This window comes from Xiphophorus maculatus, chromosome 9, assembly GCF_002775205.1.
Source record: "Xiphophorus maculatus strain JP 163 A chromosome 9, X_maculatus-5.0-male, whole genome shotgun sequence".
In the NCBI taxonomy this organism is placed as follows: Eukaryota; Metazoa; Chordata; class Actinopteri; order Cyprinodontiformes; family Poeciliidae; genus Xiphophorus; species Xiphophorus maculatus.
In genome coordinates, this window is record NC_036451.1 from 2,963,612 (window position 1) to 2,984,675 (window position 21,064).

General features: G+C 36.9%; 1 protein-coding gene across 2 annotated transcripts in view; it reads right to left on the minus strand.

Annotated features, from left to right (window-relative positions):
* Nucleotides 1–5,744: 5,744 nt before the first annotated feature.
* syde2 (synapse defective Rho GTPase homolog 2) overlaps nucleotides 5,745–21,064 on the minus strand; it is a 47,693-nt gene continuing 32,373 nt past the window's right edge. For both annotated transcript variants that reach the window (XM_023339774.1, XM_023339775.1), the window contains exons 6-8: nucleotides 17,163–17,344; nucleotides 14,281–14,512; nucleotides 5,745–9,479 (exon numbers count right to left, since the gene is read on the minus strand). In XM_023339774.1, the coding sequence (XP_023195542.1) occupies nucleotides 8,767–9,479; nucleotides 14,281–14,512; nucleotides 17,163–17,344 (1,127 nt within the window). In that variant the 3' untranslated portion in view covers nucleotides 5,745–8,766. The remainder of the gene's footprint in view (nucleotides 9,480–14,280; nucleotides 14,513–17,162; nucleotides 17,345–21,064) is intronic.

The following is a 21,064-nucleotide window of genomic DNA, read 5'->3' on the forward strand; positions in this document are numbered from 1 at the left end:
TGACTTCTTCATCTACGTCCAAGAGATTTCCCAAACATAAAAAAGAGATCTGTAACTAAAGGGGCTGTCAATACAGAATGGATTGCCTGGGGTCCAATTTTTATCGCCGGTTCTTCAAAGTTTCCAAGTGAGATCCTGGGAAACAAAGCAAGCAGGTGCTGTGTAGGAGGAGCTGTAAATCTGGCTTGGCGAATTAAGCCATTGCCTTGGTATTGTTCTGGCTGGCCTCTCAGCAGCTCCTGCTGGGACGGGTGTTAGGTGGGGTGTTTTTTTTTTTTTTCCTTCTTTTTTTGTGAAGGTCCATTTCCACAAATCTCCCAACATGGGGGCACCATGCACATTCAACACATGCTCATCCAAGCTGGAGCCCAGCTGCAGAGAGAGGGCAGTACAAGGGAGTTGATGCATTACAAAAACAAAAAAATAATCTTACAAATTGATTACGGAACTGCTTGGTTGTGTTTCTCTTTCTTTTTAGATGTATTAAGAGACATTCCTCTGAGCAAACCTTGGTTGCTACAACGATCTATACTTATTTCATCAGTCTTTTGATATATTGCTGTAAAGCAGCAAGCTGTTTCTCCTTGGAGCCTCTGTGAGGTAGGTGGTAGGTTTCATTATTTGACCCTTGACCTCATAAGAGATCAGGTGGCCAGGACACTGCTGTGGAATGTTACCCCCTTGACTCCTTTTCATTTTCTAATTTAAAGCTCTCAGCAGTTTGTAGTCTTCTCTTTGGTGACATGTAACACTTCTAAACAGCAACAGTTCATCGTTTTTATACATCTCAGGATGTATAAAAACGATCTTCATCTGGTCTTCATAAGTAGTTCTTCAGTCTTTGTCAAGGTCTTGCAAAGTTGTGCTTTTGTCTATCATTTCCTGTCAAGGTCTTCTGAAAGTTAACGCATACTGAGACTATTGTGGGGAAAAAAAATAACATAAACAAGAAGAATGAGGTCTCACAAAACTAGAGCAGAGGAACAGTGCTGAAGGTGTTCATTAGGAAATAGAGGAAACAATCTGAACAAACAGAAGCAGAAAGAGATGTTATTGTTCAGAAGTCTGCATTTTTAAACTCCCATGTTTTTGTGCTGTAAGATTATAATCAACTATTTCAAAACCGTTTCCATATACAATGTAATATTTATTCTGAGCAAATGTTTTCCAAATCTAGGGGATTGCATATTTACTTTGCAGTTCTCACAGCCAGAGTGAACATGTGCAAAGCAAGACTTTATGTCAGTGTTTTGAATGTTATTCAGATATTTGGATCACAACAACAAACAAATTTCTCTACTTTCAAAACTAACTTTAAAGCTTTATGGCCACAATTTTGGATAAGAAGCTCTCGCTTTTATAAAATATCATGTTTAATGGGGACAGGGCCAGAGTCCTTCATTAAGGTGTTTTTGAAAGAACTCTATTGGTCCAAGTTTTTGTTTCTGAAAGATATAAATGTTTCAGTAAACTGAGTCATTCACATTCTATTTTTTCAACTATTTATATTTTTCTTTTCAAACTATCTACCTGTTCCTACAGAGGACAGAGTCGCTGGTGGCTACACAGCCAAAGTTTCTCTGTTGACAGCCGGAGAGTGCTCTGCTGACAGCAGGAAGGCAATATTATAAACTAAAATACCAGCTGGCTCACTACACTTCCTCCACATAACTTTCCATCCTCTCTGCGCTTCATATCAGCTCAATGTTGGAGCCCAGAGGAAGAACTTTGACTAACAGTGCGCCACCTGCAAGTTTATCAAACCAGTCAGGCCCGAATCATCTCATTAAATCTGAGCACAGCTGCTGTCAAGGCCTCTTTTCTGTCTCACCTTTCACATTCTTCCTTCCTATCAAGCAGAGCAAACCCTCCTGTCCTCAAGCTCAAAGGGAGAATGCTCTTTTCTGGAGGGGTGGGAGGGTGAGAGGTGATGAGCAGCTTACCTTTAGGAGGGATTAGCCTTATTAAAATGAAATGGTCTAGTCCTGAGTGACAGAGCAATGGAGGTGAAGCGGGGAAGAGGCTGGTAGGACAGAGGAGAGGGCCTACGTTATGTGAGGCTTTTGGCCCCTGAAGATCTGAGGCACCGCTCCTGTGTTCTCCTTCCCTCCATCCTCCACTTTCACTTCTCTTTTTTCTCACTCTCTCTTCATCTCCCTTTCAATTTTTCATCTGTTCTGTACTCTCATCATCGCTGCGGTTCAGAACAGCCGGATCTGTCAGCGCTGCGTCAAGAGATCTGCCCCCAGGCCTTCAGATGAGCTGCCAAGTACAGGGGCAGGACCGCGGGGGGAACAAAAGACCCCCAAAAAACACACCAGAAATCCTGGGACTTTGGTACATTGTGTTTAATAGCTCTACTATTGACGGGTACTGATGTAAGGAATGTGTCCTCAGGGTCACAACGTTTAAGCATCTCAGGGAATAAGAAATGGATGTTGGGATGAACAGGCAAAAACTGGTTTGTCTCTGTGAACCATACCAAGCCAGTTGTGTTTTAACTGTTTTAGATTTTTATGTGTTCGAAACACTTAAATGCAAGTGAAAAAAGATCATTTATACGTTTTTTATCTTATACTAGATAGCATCAGTAGCCATTTCCATGACAAATGTATGCAAAACGTTGTTGATATTCTGCCAGTGTAGAAAAACACAATTTTGTAGTTGCAGTGCGGGAGAAACTGGATCTCTTCCACATAAAAGTAAGTCAGGTGAATGAGTGGCACTCTATTCAATGTTTACATTTTAACAGTCACTTAATATTCTTCCAAACATAAAAACACTGTTTCTACAGTTAAAGCTCTTATTTTGAATTGACAGTTTTGAAACATGATTCTATCATAAAATTCATATCACTACAAAAAAAGATCTTCCTGCTGAGTAGAACATGTAGTCGAATTTAAGTTAGTTGCAGTTCACTTAAAATATAGTAGCCATGCCAGTAGCATTGGAAATATGTTCCAATAAAATATTTCAGGAAAGCCACACTAATGTATCACATTTGCATTCCTCAGCCAAAGAAAGCCATTGTGTGAGGGATTCTGGGACACGCAGGTATGAGCAAGTTATTTAAGCTTTGTATTTCATTTCAAACCACCTTGTTTTCTCTGACACTAACAAGGTTTTAGATTCCCTTAAGTGCAACCAGGTATTTAATTTCCTATCCTAGGGTGGGCTAAGTTTTCATTACCAGTGAAATGAGAAATATTCTAAGATTTGGTACTTAGAAAATATTATACACAGAACAAATATACATGTACTTAATTTTTTGCATACCACCATCTTAGCACATCACAGCAGGCTGTAGATTTTCTCCAGGTTGTTGGGTTGTATAAAAACACAAATGTTGTGTAGTGGTTATCCTGACCTCTGACCTTATCAGATTGCAATTCCTTCTGATCTCCAAACTTAGAATAGGAACAAAGTTAACTTGGTTTTGATGTCATTGAAATGCTTTGAGTTGTGATGTGAATTTATCTAAACTAGAAAGTCAACTTTATCTTACACAAAAGACAGAAGACGTCTGAATGCTAAAGTTCACTCAAAATTCAGTTGTACAACCAAAATAATAAAATTATATCATATCAGAGAATTCTGTCCTTGTATTTAAAAAAAAGAAAACAGTGATTTTGTATAATCAAATTAGTTATTTTAAGTTACTTATTTTAGTTCTATCCCTTTTAAACTGCATATTTTGTTGCCATGGTTAACAGCAGAGAAAAAGGAAAAAAAAAAAAGCCAAACAAAGACTGCGTGTTGTGTGGCTGGTCGGCTGACATGCAACCACTATCCTGACTCAAAGGTCAGCAGAGATTAGGGAGCGAAGGAGGATGGAGAGAAGAAGAGAGAAGGTCTGTTTCTCATGTGGGTGGCTGTCCGGGATGTTTACCTAAGCCGGCTCATTTCTCTGCTCTCCCAAATTAGAAATGAAGGAAAGTACAGCTCACTACGTCAGAGGCTCTGATATCAAGTGGGCGACCCTGACTATCCAAACACTCTGTAATATTAAGTCTGCCTTTGTTTTCACTCTTGCTTTTGTAAGGAAACCTTCGCAAGTCAAATTTAAACAACGTATATTTAGAAATAGGAATTGTATGCAGCCATCTCTCTTCCATATGTTTAAAGATTTTTAAAAAGCCACGAATAAATATTTCAGCTGGATTGGATCCATCTCCAAAGACCCAAAATTAACTTGGAAACTGACAAAGACATTTTCCTTAGTGTGAAAGATTATATACACTTGGAGACAGCCGGTGGAATTTTTGGCTCTGTCTTCACATAAATTCCAGACAGGACGTGTTTCTGGAGAATGGACATGTGGGAATTTAAACAGGGCTGTGCAGTGCAGACGGATATGTGTACATTCTGTATCCTAAAACTTTCTCCTACCTGCTCAGCGCTGTGATAAAAAACATGATAGGAACCCTCTGAAGTGACATCAAACACGGCTGAAAAACATTTAGTGCTGAAAGGCCTCTGGCTGCTTTGACTTCTCATGCTGCTTAGCAGAGATTTGTATCGACTCAACATGAACCGTGACAGAAACCAAGTTCTTTGCATTCATTTTACATTTATTTTATATTATTTCCTACAATAGTGGAAACAATTGTAGGAAACTAGCTACAATAAATTAACTTAGCTTGCGAGTTAAAAAAGCAGCTGCATCTTGGGAATGTCCCTGAAGCCAAGAGTCATTCTGGGAGATTCCCACAGGCCAACATGGGCAATTCCCCAATGAATCTATCCACTGAGGTTTGGGTGCAACAACTCCACAGCTCTGCAAAGAATCTAAAGAAGAAAATAACATCTTTAAGATGGATGTGTGACATAGAAGTAGATGTGTTTGTGTCTTTGTTTAAAACGCTTTTCTAATGATTGACTTCTTGAATTAAATGTAGGAAAATGATTACCACTCTGGTTTTTGTGGTTCTATACTCCGGTTTTACACAGAACCACCGAAACTTGCTTTGTATGGATCTGAGGCCGTAAAACCTCACCAGTCAGTCCTTGTACTGGTTTGGTTTTACAGAGCATTGGAAATTTTTATCTCTTCCAGTAATTCAATAAAAAATGGAAACTTATAGATAACATAGATGCTTTATGGCAAGCTGGTATATTTAAATCATTCATTTTTATTAAGGCTTACAGCTAAATAAATCCTAATATTCAGTTTCCATGTTGTCTTATGGTTTTATGGCCTAAACAATCATATTAGAGGTCAGGAGTGAAGTTTCCACAGTCAGTGAGGATTTGGTCAATTGTGTCATCAATATTTTTTTTCTAAGTTTAAACTCAAAATTTTAGAGGACTTCATGTTTCCCTCTGATGCCAAACCTACATAAAAGATGAGAGTGACCAGAAATGCAGATGAGCTGAATGCCGCCCGTCTCCATAGCAACCTCCTGTCATTATCCACAGGCGTTTGTGTTTTGGTTTTCAAAACAAATGGTAGTAGCATAAAACATAAAAAAGAAATATACTGCATTAAAACAAATGCTAATTATCATTTGTTTTAATGCAAACCTTTTATACAGGTTTGCATTGCATAAAATCAATGCAAACCTGAAAAATAATTTTCCAATGTATGTTTTCCAGTTAACCAAACCACTGATTTTATACATTATAGTACTTTAAATCTTTTTATCTACACCCAAATTTAGGTTTAAATTTGTTATAAAAGTTGCATTTTGAGGAAAGCAAATACAAACTAAACAGAGAGTTTGAAAACATGCAGCAACCAAACATGAATGTAAAATAATATCTTTATTATGACCATGTTGTTCGGGTTCAATACAAAGCACTTATCTGATCAGTTTAGAGGTGCGTTCAGTGTGGCACTTTCTTCTCTAAAGGACAAAGAGGATGAGACAGAAATTAAGGATTATATCTAAAATGTGATGCAACAAAACAAGGCAAATGTAATTTGTAATAACAAATATAACAACAATGTGCTGTAACCAATGGATCCATGCTGTTTGTAATCGACCTTACTATTAGATCTCATATTATCACTTAAATGTTTCTTGGATTCAAAGTACAGTCTGCATATTTAATAAATGGATGAAAATAACTAATCATCCTCCGTGTGTTTTATGATACTACTCAGCATTTTTTTCTGTTCTCTTTGCAGGCAGACAGTTTAAAAGCAACTTTGCTGAGGATATTTCATTAAACTCCCTCAGCAGTTCACTGACAAATGACATTAAAAGAAATGACATTAAAAAAATCCACTGAAAAACATACTTTTTAATTTGAGTTTGCCGCTTCCATAAAGTTGAGTCTTATAGAAAAATTCAGTTTGTTTGCATTTATCCTAAATATTAAGGTCTATGATTATAAGGTTTTAAAGAATACATTACAGTCTGTCACAATAAGCAGATTTCTATGCATTTTTGACACAACTATTTAAATTCTGTAACCCAAGACTTCTTAAAAAAAATCTGGAAAATGCTTGTGACTAAATATTGTTCGGTGAAACAGACAATTATTTCTGATAAGGCAGATGAACAAAGTCACACTTAATAAATAGAGCCAACAACTTATCTGCTTTTTAAACTATTCATAAGATTTTGCTCAATCTCACTTGCTTTCTCCAGATGTGTCAAGACTACAACTGATCTTATACTTAAGTTACATTTTTTAGTTCGAGCTTCTTTCAAATGAAAAAAATTACAGTATGACCTTAAAATTCAAATACATTTATAAGAGGGCCCAGAGGATATCATGTAGTAATAATGTAGTCACTTTTTGACTATGGTACCATATTTATAAAAAAAAATCTTGTGCATCTTAATCAATCTCCGCCTCTACGTCCTTTAGAAGAAAATGCAATCCGGTCATCACTTTATCTATGTAACAAGTGGTCAAACAAATAAGCATACATTATAAAATAGTCTTATTTTACACATAAATATGAAATACAATGGCAGATCAGACAGAGCCTTGCTTATGTTGGTAAAGCTTTTGACCATGCAACGTTCAGTACCATAAAAAACACACCAAAAGTCATGAACACATCTCAGTCCACCAGACACGGATTAGCTCAAATATATACACAACATAATAACAACACCAATAGCATTTTGTCATATTTTACAGCTAGAGTTGTACCATTAGTCCAGCACATTCAGATGTGTACAGGTAGCTCAAAGGGAGATTTACACGACTGCCGTCAACACTACAAGGTCATCAGAAGCTTTTTAAATACGCCATTGAAATATAGGATGTAAAAATAATATACTCCAAATACATTTATATAATTATATACATATACATATCCATATGTATATATGTCCATATAGGTTAAATACTGATCACTCTGAATCCCTGGATTGATGAAAACCTCCTTTGTTGCTTTAGGCAGCAAGGTAACAGATGCTAACCTGATGAGGCCTTCTAAATATCGCTACGGAAAACTTACGTTGACATCATCTGTTTAATTATTTAGCTTATGGTCTTCTGTTGTCGACTAGAAGACCAATCCCACATTCATTTTAGTTTGTTTTAAAAAGCATAAAGAAAAAGCTTTTTTCTTTCTTTTCCTTTTTCAAAGTTGGGCTAGCTAGCTTGGATCTTCATGCTAAGCTAAAAAAAAAAAAAAGCTAATTTCTCTATTACTGCAACTTATATTTATTTACCAAATAAAAACATTATCTTTTGCTGTAGATGAGCACAAAGATGACTAAAGAGAAAATGTCTTTCTGTTTTACAAAGCTAGTTGCCTCTAACGTTTATGCTAAACTAAAAGAAAAATGTGTCAAAATTCCCATCCAATAAGAAATCAAATAAGTAAATTTAGCATTTGGTTGCTTTTATGACCTCCAGTATGAGATGTTTATCAAAACCCTTGCACAACAGAAATTCATGTTTATTTTTTGTCTTTAAGAGGAGTTTTCCACTGGCCCATTTTCTCACTTTATTCAAATCACAGTCATATTCATTCTAACACTAAGAAGCATGATAATCTACACAGCTACCTGCCTAATAAGTGCATTAATGTTGTATAATATTCTTGTACCTCGACAGAAAAGCTCTCAGTTGCCTTAAAAAGGAAATCCACTTTAATAAAAGAAAATGACACGTTTCTCCTAAAAACTTGGCTTGCTTTAATCAGCACTCAATCAAAACAGGCAGTAACAGGTAGCAGCTCTGAAACAGATGTGAATTCAATTTCTTTTGTTAGATTATTTCTCCAGTCAAAAAAATATCTGCTTCAATCATTAAAACCAAAACTTTTTGGATATTGAAATTAAGACCGGTCTGTAGTCCGTTGCCAAAATTGTAGAACCGACAATTAAAATATTCAAAGATGTTGTTTAGTTTGTACAATCAAGCTGTCAGGAGATAACGTATTTTCTTTCAGGGTGGATTTTCCTCTTGACGCACCACCTTCACACAATTAAGGCACCTTTTAAACCCCTGAGGGGTGAATGGGTTCTTCTAATAAGAAGAAAAGCAACAATAACAACATGGAACACAGAACAGGAAAGAATGCAAACCAAAACAAACCACATAATGTAAGACACATGAAAAACCCCCAAAAATTGATGGAATGTTTGTGGGTAAGGTAGAAATTCTAGAAGTGCCCTGTTTCATTTCTTCTCCTCTCACCTTGTAACTTATTACAGCAGCACCACAAGCCACAGGATTCCTGTGGAAACACTGTGGGTGTTTGTGAAGCACCTTGATCAGTAAAGTAGGTTCTCCTCAAACCTCATCTGTGTTTATGGGTCTACAAATGGATGTGCGTGTGTGCCTGCGTAGTAGTCAGTATCCGACGTTGAGCTTGTTCTTGTTTAGCTCTCGTTCCAGGTTTCCTATTAGGGTGTCGATGCTCTCCTGCAGGTCTCTCAGGTTCACCCTGTTACTCAGAACAGGACTCATGTCCTGGATCTTCATGTATGCCTGGTAAGCATGCTCTTTAGGAAGCCGAGCTGGGAGGATGTGGTTAAACACTTTCTCCTCCTCCGCCTCCTCCTCCTCTTCAAAAGCCGGCGTGTTGTTTGAACTGTCGCTCTCGCTTTCTTTCTCCTCCTCCTCTTCTTCTCCATTTTCTTCCTTTTTCACAAACTCCTCTCTTTGAGGTTCTTCCTCCACATGGGGATCAGACGTAGGACTTGTGTCCCTCTCCTGGTCATCTTCCTCTGCTGCGTCCTTCTCGTGGGCTTCCTCGACCGTCTCTGTGTCTTCAGATGGCACATCGTCGTAGTCTGCTTCTTCTTTACTGGGAGGAAGCAGCAGTTCAGAGGGGAAGTAACTTTCACCACAGCCGCTCCAGTCGCCAGCATATCTGTTGCTGGGACTGTCCAGACGTCCCGGTTTGGGCCGCAGGACACCGGCCATCTCTGCTTCGCTGAGGTTTAAAAACTGGGGGCGCTCTTTCCGACGTCTCAGAGGAGGGGCTGACAGAAGGTCGAAGGCAGCTGGAGCCTCAGAGGCTGCAGGGAACCGAAGAGACGATTGGTCATTTGGGTCCACAACTACAGGGAGAGATAAAAGACAGAATAAATTAATCAGACTATCATAGAATAAATACAAATTCATAAAAGTTAGCATGGAAAATTTGTTTAAAGGCCCAGAAAAAAGTAATTAAAGGTGCATCTGAATAGGTTTTTTTCAGTAATTCAATTTATAAAGCGAAACTTATGTTATATAAGTTTGAAATATTTCAAGCTTTTATTTCTGTTAATTTGAATGAATATGGATCAACTAATGAAAATCCAATTTTTCAGAAAATTTTAATATGACATAAGACTTTTACATAAGAATTTTTTTAAATGCAGAAATGCAGAATTATGTTCTCGTCACCTTCCCAATGTAATGACTGAAGACATTTTTTCCAAAATCATCTTTTGGAAAAAAGACGTGATTTTTGGTAAAAAAAAAAAAAAAAAAAGTAATAATACTACTACTACTAGCAGTAGTAGTAGTATTATTACTACTACTACTACTACAAATAATAATAATAATAATAATAATAATAATAATAATAATAATAATAATAATAATAATAATAATAATGACTCATTAATAATGAAGTATGTTCATGATTATTGACTAAAGTTGTAGTTTAGTAGAAAACTATTCAATATTTCGGTAATAAGAATAATTTTAGATTGTCTTTATGCAATATCAAAATTTTCTGACAAGTGAATAGTGAAGTGAAAAACAAAATTTCAGGGTTTTTTTAGCTGTAAAACATTGACCAAAATAAAAACTTTAATCAAAAACACTTTGTGGAGTTAGGATTGAATTGAATTACAGAAACAAAACAGCTTTTTAATCATGTTACAATCTATACAAATGCTGCAGTCAAAATAGAAGTTATTCAGATATGCATTGTATAATACCTAAATTAAGATGGTGAATAAATTATGATTTTGCAGAATATCTTATTTTACATTGATTGACAATGTTCCTGATTGAAACCAATAATTACAAATCATAAGCAAATAAAAGCCAAAGGTTTGAAAAGAGACAGTTTTAGCTTCTGTAGGGCTCAGCCTGTTGGGTGTTTCACATAAAGTGGCTTCCTTTGTTGCTTCCCATTTATTTCAATACAAAGAAGGCAAAAGCACTCCAGCTTGGGCAAAATAAGAGCAAATAAGAGATTTCCTTCCAGAAAGACAGAATTTTCTTTTTTTGATGTGACTTTGAAGAAAAAAATTATGCATTGTGTGATTTTGGATGATCTGAGCACCAATAAAACCCCCCAGAGCAAAAGAATTAATTTCTGTAAATCGTGCTCATTTTATGGAGGAACTGCTTGCTGCTATTTAAAGGCGTCTAGGCAGTAATTTTTATCAAATGAAAGAACATGCCAAATTGGGCGCATGCTAAAGTCACACCCCACACTTTGTTGTTGCTGACTGAATAAAATTTAAAAGTTAACCATAGTGATGCCCCATGGAAAAAAATCACGTGACTGCCCCATGAAAAGGAAGAGTGAGTGATCACACAGTCAGTCTGATTACCTGTCTGTCTTTATCTCTATGTACCATTTCTTACTGTGTTGGAAAAGAATAAAACACAGTTATGGCGTTAAGAGTCACGTTCTGTACTTAGAAAATAAAGTCATAAAGAGATCACAAATTTTGCTTGTTTTTTGAAACATTTTTTTTTCCAATGTTCCCAGAACAGAAATGTTGAGTTATGTCAAGTTTTTTTTGTCATCTCAACAGTTTCTACATTAAATATATGTTCTAACCCAACAGCAGTCCTGAGGCTACACACTAAAGCAATTATCACTTGAGGCACACAGACACTATTTTCCCTATTCAGAGACAATGTTGTTCAGTTTCAGACATGATTCACTAATGGCATGAATTAAAGAATTAAAAGAAGGATAAGAAGGAACTGAAAAACTTCAATTTTACTTTAGTTAATTTCTATTAACTGTTTTCAGAAGTCTGAAACATTTTGAGGCATTATAAGAAACTGTGAGAATATCTTGCTTTCTTAAAATTACATATGGAGTTTGTGATATAAGGTTGAAATAATCTGAAAAGGTCTGTGCACAATCCTTCACAATCTGGCAGATTATACAGTTTAAATGTTTAAATGCAAAAGTTCTGAAATGATTTCTCTTTGCCTATAATTGTTATTTCACAAAAACCCAGGAGAGGCTTGTGCACATTTTTTTTAATGCAGAATGGATTACTTTGTCTTCTGAGTAATTGAACCCACAATTATTTGGCTGCTAGGAAGACAACTGTGAGAGTGTGCATGTGCCAAGGAGCTCAGGCAATGAGAAGATGTGGGGAAATAAAGGAAACTATGATCTTACAGAAAAAGCAGCTCAGTCCATCTGGATAGGGAAGTTAGCAGCAGCTCATTTTGAGCACTTCCTGTCGATTTCATACTGTAAAGCTTCACACCTAAACTATTTTATCTTTGAGCTTTCCTGGCTAAAAAATGTTACCTGGATGCAACTTTATTTCATTCATCATCTTACAAACTTATTCATAATTAAACTACGAGTGACTCTTCCTTCCAAAAACGTCTATTTTTTGCTTCTATTCCATCTTTTCTGATCTTTCTAACACTTTTCACAATGAAATTGGACACATTTACAAAACGAATGGTATTTTTCAGATATTTGCAAAAAGATGTTTACAATTCAATAATATTCTCTTATTTTACTTTGTGAAACTAAATGTGTGCAAAAAAATCTTATATTTAAGTTTAAGTACTTAATGTATTAATAAAAACAGTCCAGTAAACAGTGACTAGATGTTGATTGTCCCAGATCATGTTAAAGCTCAACCAGAGCACTGGCGTAAACAAATACACTTCCCTCATGTTGTTCCTGTCATTACAAACACAAGCCCTTTCCCTCTCACAGTTAGAAAACACGCCCAACATATAGCTGTCCATCAGCTTTGCCCGCTCTCTCACGCATTCTGTAAATGCCTCCAGTGTTTTCCCACCAGCAGCCGTCGGATGCCATCGCCTTTGCCCCCATGCGCATGTTGCTCAACGCGGCTTTGAATTGCGTTCGGTATGTGTGTGTGAGAGGCGTGAAGTGGCGGCTGAAAATATCTCATAATGATTGTGAAATGTTAGGGTGAAGCTCCGGGGGCTGAAGGGTAAGGTTAAGTCTGGAATGTCTTTAATTACAGTCCAGGCGTCCTCCAGTCCGTGCTGGAGAAGAGGATGGAATGGAGGTGAGGGTGTAAACAAAGGCTTGAACCTGGAATGAAAGCTTTTTGTAGAAGTTATTACAGACGGCAGCCAGAAAAGACCAGAAACTCTTCTTAGTAATTGCTTTAGTCTAAAGCTTAAAACCAGCTCACTTTATTTCTATCCACATGTATGGGCCTAAAAAAAAAGAAATATGTTTTTCTGATATATATAAAATTCATCCTGTGCTTCCTCTCCTATGTCCTTTATTACATCTTACAGGCTTCCTTTCTGGATTTGTTTTATGCTTGTTTTTATATGTTGTAGTTCTAATTATTTAGGAATCAATTATAGAAAGATAAAGAACCTTAAAAGCAAGTTCTGACAGCAAAAACCACTTTAATGCACATGTTCCAAGGTGGGGCGAGTGTTTTGATCCACGTCTGTGTCAGTTCTGAGCAGAACAACTGCAGAAAATGTATATCTGAATTTATAATGCTTGTGTTTTGAAATTGTTTTTATCACAAGCAGGTATTCACTTCTGCAATAACCTAAAGAACAACTTTAAATATTTGGGTAGGGTGCCGGACTGTTGGATCTCCAAGCAACTACTATCTGCTACTCTATTGATTTTATGTTCCTCACTGGATAAATAAAGATAGAAATATTTTCTTAATGCACTCAATTTCAAACCGGAGACTTTAAAGCTACGTTTCTTTTGGGTAGACATTGTTTGTAATTTCATCGCTTTTGTTTCACCCTTTAATTTTTTTTTTTACATATTTTTCATCTCTCCCATGAAACTCAATGCTACCATTAGCTATTTCTAAAATAGCTCCTTAAGCATTTAAAACAGTCAGTTAAGAGCAGGATTCAAAGGATGCAGATACATTTAGCAGGCTCACGTAGAAATAGATAAATTTTACAAATAAAGTTTCTGTAATCCAATCTAAGAGAGGTTTGTAGCAAGATTGTATTTTTAAAATGTGACATAATTTTGTTTTATTCAAGAAAGCAACCAATATTATTGCATTCCTTTCAGTTTGAGAATGGTTGGAACATATTCCTTGAATTTCAAAATCTATAAAAATGCAGTTTTTTCATGTAGGGATGACATAATTGTTTACTAAATGTCAAAAGAAATGCAGTAAACCTGCATTTAGCATAAACTTTTCCTTAATTGCAACATTTATCATCCCTGATCTTAAGTGCTTTCTGGAATAATCTTTGGGTTCCTTCATACTTCACAGCAGACAGCTGCAGCCAGCAGGAACAGCTGTGGCGGCTGACAGATGGGCCGCACAGAGGAAAGCTGGGACTCTGCTGGAGGACTGATCTGTCATAGAACGGTGAGGATACGCCTCATAAATTGGGTTTACTTTGGGCTTGCTGGCTTGGCTCTGATTGGCTCAGCCACCACAATAAAGCCCATGTGGAGAGTTACATCCCAGAAAAACCAAAGATGGCGGTCAGCGTCTATCAGCCACACTCATGCCAGTCTGTAACCTCAGTGATCAAAGCAGCCCAGTCCCACATCAGTTCTTTTTTAGAGCTGAGCCACAAAGCTGGTAATAATTTGTAAACTATTCCATAAAAAGGAGCTGCACGACTTGAATGTAAGTGAATCAAAAAAGCAACATAAAAGGACGTCGGGCTCACCTGGCCAGAGCTGCAGCAGGTAGTGCAGGACTTCAATGTGCTTTTTGAAGTGCAGGGCGCTGGCGAGCTCCTCTGAGTCGATGAAGACGCGGTTGGTGTGGCACGACGCCTCCTGACGCTGGCTGAGCAGCACTGGGCCAAAACACACTGCCAGGTTCTGACATGTCATCTTGTTCATTTCCTGGTAGGACGCCACACGCTTCAAGTGGTCTAGAAGCTTCCGCAAAGTCATCTAATGCAGACACACACATAAACGTGGACAAATAAGACATGTCATTATGCTGATTAGTAGTTTCAGTATTACCACTGTCGGCAGCAGAGGAGTATCAGAGTGAAGCTTCTTCTTCATCAAGCTAATCTGTTGCAGGAGCAGGAAACAGAGGATCTACAAAGTGATCCCCTCTTATTAAAATGCTACATTTTTGAGGTAAGAAATGAGATCAAATCAGGGTTTCCCTCGGCGTGTTGTAAGCCTGCCGGGCTTTATGTGCACCCCACCAGGCTAAGCATCGTTTCTATATTTATCAAAAGGTTTTTCTATACACCAGTAACAGTGATAGCAAGGACATGTTAAAGATTTTCTTTTGTGAAACTGCTGGAAGCACAATGGCAACATAGTATGAACAGAATGCGAACACATGGAGGACTGTGTTACATTTATTTTAATCCTATTTTTTTTTATATATTTGCCTTCTTTTAGACCACAGGTGTCAAACTCCAGTCCTCGAGGGCCGGTGTCCTGCAGTTTTTAAATGTGCCACAGGTACAAAACACTGGAATGAAATGGCTTAATTACCTCCTCCTTGTGTAGATCAGTCCTCCAGAGCCTTGCTAATGATCTAATTATTCTATTCAGCTGTGGTGCAGCAGAGGCACATCTAAACGTTGCAGGACAGTGGCCCTTGAGGACTGGAGTTTGACACCCCTGTTTTAGACTTTATAGTTGATGTTTAGATACAGTTAAAAGTATCTTTCAATAACACATAATTACCTTGTGATATTTTCAAATTTCACGTCAACTTTATAGATATTTTAAACTCAAAAACGCAGTGGGGCGCTGGACGACTGCCCTGGCACCGTTGCCACTGAGCTTAGCAGATTTTCTGGGGGAAACCCTGTCAAACTGTAAATAATTTAAAAGTTTTTCTTCCTTTAAAGTGAAGTATGATTAACCTTAATCAATCTTAATTTATTTGTGTCCTTTAGCTGAAGTAGTTACAGACAGGTTACAAAGGAAAATATATTATTATAGAAAGGTCAGGATATAGGTACAAAGCACAAAGCAGTCAAAATAATCATAAGTGGAGTAAAATGTTAGGAAACAGTGACATTGCAAAATCGAACATTTTATTAACAATTGATGAAAGGTGGAAACCGGTCAGGAAGATTGCCAAAAGTCTGACAGCAGTACCGCTGTCAGACTTTTATGCAGTCCAGTTATCATACCTTTTTTACTTTTTCATTTCTCCTCTTACAAACCAGTTTAGTTTTTGCTTAACTTCTGCAGAATTTTTATCACCTTAAAGGAAGAAAAATTTTGAAATTATTTATTTATATGTCTTCTGTATCTTCTGTTTTTCCTGTAATGTTTGGACTAAGACGTGTGCTTGGATGACAGAAGTCTTTTCTTTGTCGGACATTCATCCTCTAACCAGAAGGTTGAAGCCTGTCCGTCAGTCGTAGTGTCCTTGTAAGTCACTTCCCCTGCCTTTCCTCCTGCTGTTGGTTAAATGGGAAAATGTCCTCGAGTGATCCGAGTACCGCGATTATTAAAATTCTTCGAGGAAAATTTATCTGCCTCGAAGCTTCGTTAAGTTCTATTTTATTATTTAGCGCACCGTGTTCCGGCCGGGTGATTACTTGCGCTGCGCAGCGCTCTCACTTCCGCCTGAGTTGCTGACGAAAGCTATGTGTTAGCAGCATAACATCCAGTTTGCAAATTCGGCCTGGGAGGATTTTATTGATTGGTGATGATGTCATGGTCTTTGTCGTTTTTCCGAGGATCAATAAGCATCCTTAAAATGTTTGCCGCGATACCTGGAGTACGGCAGCTTTTCTCCTCCTGGAGCTGCTTATTAAATCTTTTTTTTAATCCGGTTACTATTGAATAATAAATAGATTACTCGATCACTAAAATATTCGTTTACAACAGTCCTAAAAGGAACTGGGTTTTTGTTGATGTGGATAAAATTATCAACAGTTTCAAAGACCAACTGAAGTTTTAAAATGGGCTTGCCAGAGTCCAAAACCAAAGGAACCAAGGAAGTCAAGAAGTGGGATGCTAACAAACTCCTTTAAAGAAAACAGAAAGGTAAAATTTAATTATAAGATGTTAAAGTATACGTTTAACCATGTGCACATCTATTTATTCACGCACAATATTTTTATTTTTTTAGCAACAATGCCTACTACCCTGAGTAATAAAGATACTCTCATAGTTTTACGATTTCATCATTTTAGTATCATTTTAATTTTTGTTCCAAGTAGGTCAACTGACTCTCAGTTGTAAATCTATAATTTGCACCAAAGCATTTAACATTTTACTATATATATATATCTTTATAGGCTGATTTTATTGCTAACATAACAGTAATTATGTTTCTTCGCAGCTGAGACATTAAACTGTTTGTTAGGTGCATTGTCAGTAATAAACTTTAGACTTTCCTCCAAGAATGACATGTACAGCCCTGCAAACCACTTAGCACCGCTATTATCACTACGCTGAAAACACACGTAATGTCGTTGTAACGGTAGCAATCTTGGGCATTGCCGTCATTCCACAGCTTAGCCACAGTGACCTCTCTCATAGCTTCCTTTGTAAATGTATCTTCCGTCATTAAACTGTAGGATACAGCGGAGTGACGGCCGTATTTTTATCTTACCCTCTCCACCTCCGGTAGGATTTCCAGCAGGCTCACGGTATACTCCGAGTCTGCCGGATCGTTCTCGCACCCCGCAGCGGCCATCTTGAGGGGCCTGGTGGCCATGGTTTCCAGGACCGCCTCATACAGCTGCTTGGTGATTAGAGGATAGGGAAGTTCACGCAGGTAGTCCTTTAGTACTCCTGACGAGGGAACAGAAAGATGACTGAGCATGAGAAAATATGACTCACAATTCAGTCTGAACAGGTTATGTCAGATGGTTTTCAGATATTTGTGTTTATGTACATTAACCACAATGAAATAGAAAGAGTTTTTGCTTTACTTAAAGGACTAAACATAGTAAACATTTCTGATTAATTGCTAGGATCCATACTGCTTGGAGTGCCACAGAGACCTGTTCTAGAACCCCTCTTATATATACAAAGGAATTATATGATTTATCAGATGTATTGGCTTCTCTTTATCGGTGTCTGACAACAGTATTTTTTTCTCAGATCTATTTCTGTATTAATAGCTAAAACTAGTGCTGGAGATTAAATACATATCCATATTCTCTATCCCAAGTAGCTTGTGTTTGAATGTAGCTATATCTAAATTTCTCATAGTTTTTAAAAAAAATGTAAAATACTATTCTTTTTATCTATACTAGAAAAAAACCTGATTATGAGGATCCACTCTACAAGCACCTCTGGTAGTTTGGGAAGACAAAAATCTTCCCAAACCTGGAATATTTATATTTGTAACATAAAATATCTGAATTTATTAGGATCATCATTAAACTTCATGGTGAAGATTATTAGAATAGTTTAAGACCTCTCTAAAACAATTTATTTATCTTGTTCTTACTGAATGAAATGCGCAGGGAGCTAGCAAGCCTTCTTTCATTCACGTCTTTCTGTAAAATAAGAAATAAATATCTACTAAATGAGGCTCCATTATTTCTGCTTGTGATCCTATGATGTCTGGCAGGCGGCCTGGTTGAGTAGGGTGTGATGCACTGGCTCTAAGTGTTTTGGGAGACTGGGGAGGGTCTGGTTTAACACCTGTGACTTTGGACTCCTGTAGCTCAGACAAAAGCCTCAGAACAACATGAAACCGATGCTGTCTGTCTCCACTAAGCTCCTGGCATGTCTTTTCTTCAAAGGCAAAAGGGGAGAATTTAAAAAAATAAAAAAGGTTTTTGGCAGCTTGACAGGTCTTTGTGGCGAATGTCTGCTCTCATTTTCCTCTACATGAAGCTGGATCGGTTTTCAGGGAAGGCCAGCGGCTGTGTAATTAGCATTATTGGTTCTGCCTGTAAGTAATTCTAATCTTCAGAAAGATACAGCCACCTCCAAGAATGCTAACATTTTGTGAAACATATTTTTAAATTAATGCAGCTACTCTCTTAAATTCAAACTTTTAATTTACAAAAAGTTTTTGTTTAGATCTGCGGATAAGCTTGAAATTACTCATACCGCTGACGGCTTTAGGTTTAAAATAATTTCAACTGCATGTCCCTTCTGACTGAAGATGATGTTAACATTGTGCGATGACCCAGCCATTGGAAACACGCAAAAAGCTGGTTGAAAATAACAAGATTCACTGCTATAATGCCAATAAATATTTTTTTTCCATTGATTATTGCGAAGGATTTAAATACCATCTGAAATGCTATTCTTTAATAAAAAGCAAATAAAAAAGTTTTGTCTAAATATATACTTTATTTAACATCTTATAAGTTGAATAGGAATTATTTGATATCTAAATCTATCAGGAATACAAATAATAATGGGTTGCATGAACATAATTTGGTGTACAAGAAAGCAGTGGTTAAGAATTTAAATTAGGAGTTTAAAGGTTAGAAAATAAAGCTTTTAAAAACACTTTAACTTAATCATTACTAAGTTAAAGAATGTAGGAAAGGCACAACAAATCAAAATAATTACTTGCAAAGTAAGTATTTAATTACTTGGCATTGGTGACAGAAGTGTATACAACAAGAGTAACATGTTGTATACAAATGTTAACATTTGATAAGGAAAATCATTATGTAATTTGTGGACTACATAGAGTAAGAGCTATCATTTCACTCATTTACAATAAGCAACAAAGAAAAATCTCAGCTCATGAAAAAAACTAATATTGCATATTTGTGGGTTTAAGGTTGGAAAATCACACCATGCATGATGTAGAGACTGAAAACCACCATCAGGCTGGAACCCTGTCAATGAACCCGTCCCTCACTGAAACTTAGTTAAAAGTTTTAAACATTTTGAATACAGAAATATCGAAAAGACAAATAAAACTTCTGTTCAAACAGCTGTCAGCCTTTATAAGTGTATTTCGTAATATCCAGAGACTTGTTGAATGAACAGTCCCAACTTGTCTGTGTTGAATAAAACCAGATCGCAGTGAGATCGATGTAAATGTGACAACCGCGATCACTTCCTAGAAATTCCCAAAGCAGCAACGCAATCGCTTCACATAACCAACGCTGATTACTGAGCTGGATTTAGGATCTTCTACTTCATCACCTCTGAATATGCTAATCACTTCAGATTACCTGGAGTGATTAGCATATTATTAGCATCCTTTTCTTGCGCCTTCTATTTCTAGCAGTACAGTTTGATGCGAATCCACAGCCATCCTCTTAGGCACACCTTAATGTGCTAAGTTTTTAATCCGTGTAAGCCACTGCTTTTCTTTTTAAAAGAACCTGAGGCTTAGAGCATTTTACAGCTATTTTTGACTGCCTTGTTGTCTGCTAGTGTTTTTTAGAATTAAAAAACTCAAATCTTCAACTAAAGCATTGGGGTGACAAGAAATGAAAAGTTTTTATCTTACTTTTTAAGATGCATTCAATGAATACTGAATGCATCTTCAATATTGCAAACTTTAAACAGAAATAGCAGATTCACTATCAAATGACTTATAACTGTCTGTTTTAATAGTTTGAGCATTAAATACTGTATATTTTAATATTCATTAATACCCACAGCGCGTTGGCACTACAGAACCTGGCATTCACAGTTCTCATTTTCTCTGCTCTTTGGGGTCCAGCCAATTGGCATCGAGGGTGCTGATTGCACTCATCTGCAAATGTTAAAAAATAATTGGTTGCACAAATTTGGACATCTGAGAGTATTTTTCATAAGAATCTTATGATTTCTTTTCTTTTTTCAACTTCTGAAAAATTCTGTTCAATGCTGTCACTGCAGCCATAACAGATTGTGATCGTTTGTCCTTCTCAGTGCTGATCACTGGGGGAACTAATAGAAGAAATAAAAACAATAGTTCTTGCAAATGCAAAGCAAAGTTGATGCTTGGTAAACTCTTTCAACCAGCATCTTTGTATTTAGAATCATCAAAATTGAAATGTTAATGTTTATATGTCTTACCGTATAACTTGTGGAGCTGTGTATATACTATTACTATTTAAGCAGTGCAAATGTTTTTAATTTTTGGTCAACAATCTTGTAAGTTGACCTGAACCAGACAACTTTTAAGGACGTGGGCTTTGACCCGTTTCAAAACTGCTTACACTACTAGACTTTACTAAACTATTTACAAACACCAGACATAAAAAACACACCTAACTATAATGTATTTCTGAAACATCTGCTAAAAATCAACCTGTAACCAAACAAAGCAGAAATCATATCAGCCCTTGTATCACAGGTAAACAATCAATCAGCTGGGAAACAGCTGAGCCAGGCTTTAACAGCGCTCCAGCAAACAGACTGAAATCTTCATTAATTATCACCTCCTGTGCCCTGTGAGCCAGCACATTTAATAACCTGGCTCACTTCCATTAATGCTTCCTGTCATTGCCTTAGTCATATGTGATATGAATGAGCAACATTTGATAACATCAATAAAAGCTACATTCATTCCCCTAAATGTCTCCCAGCGCTAGTTGA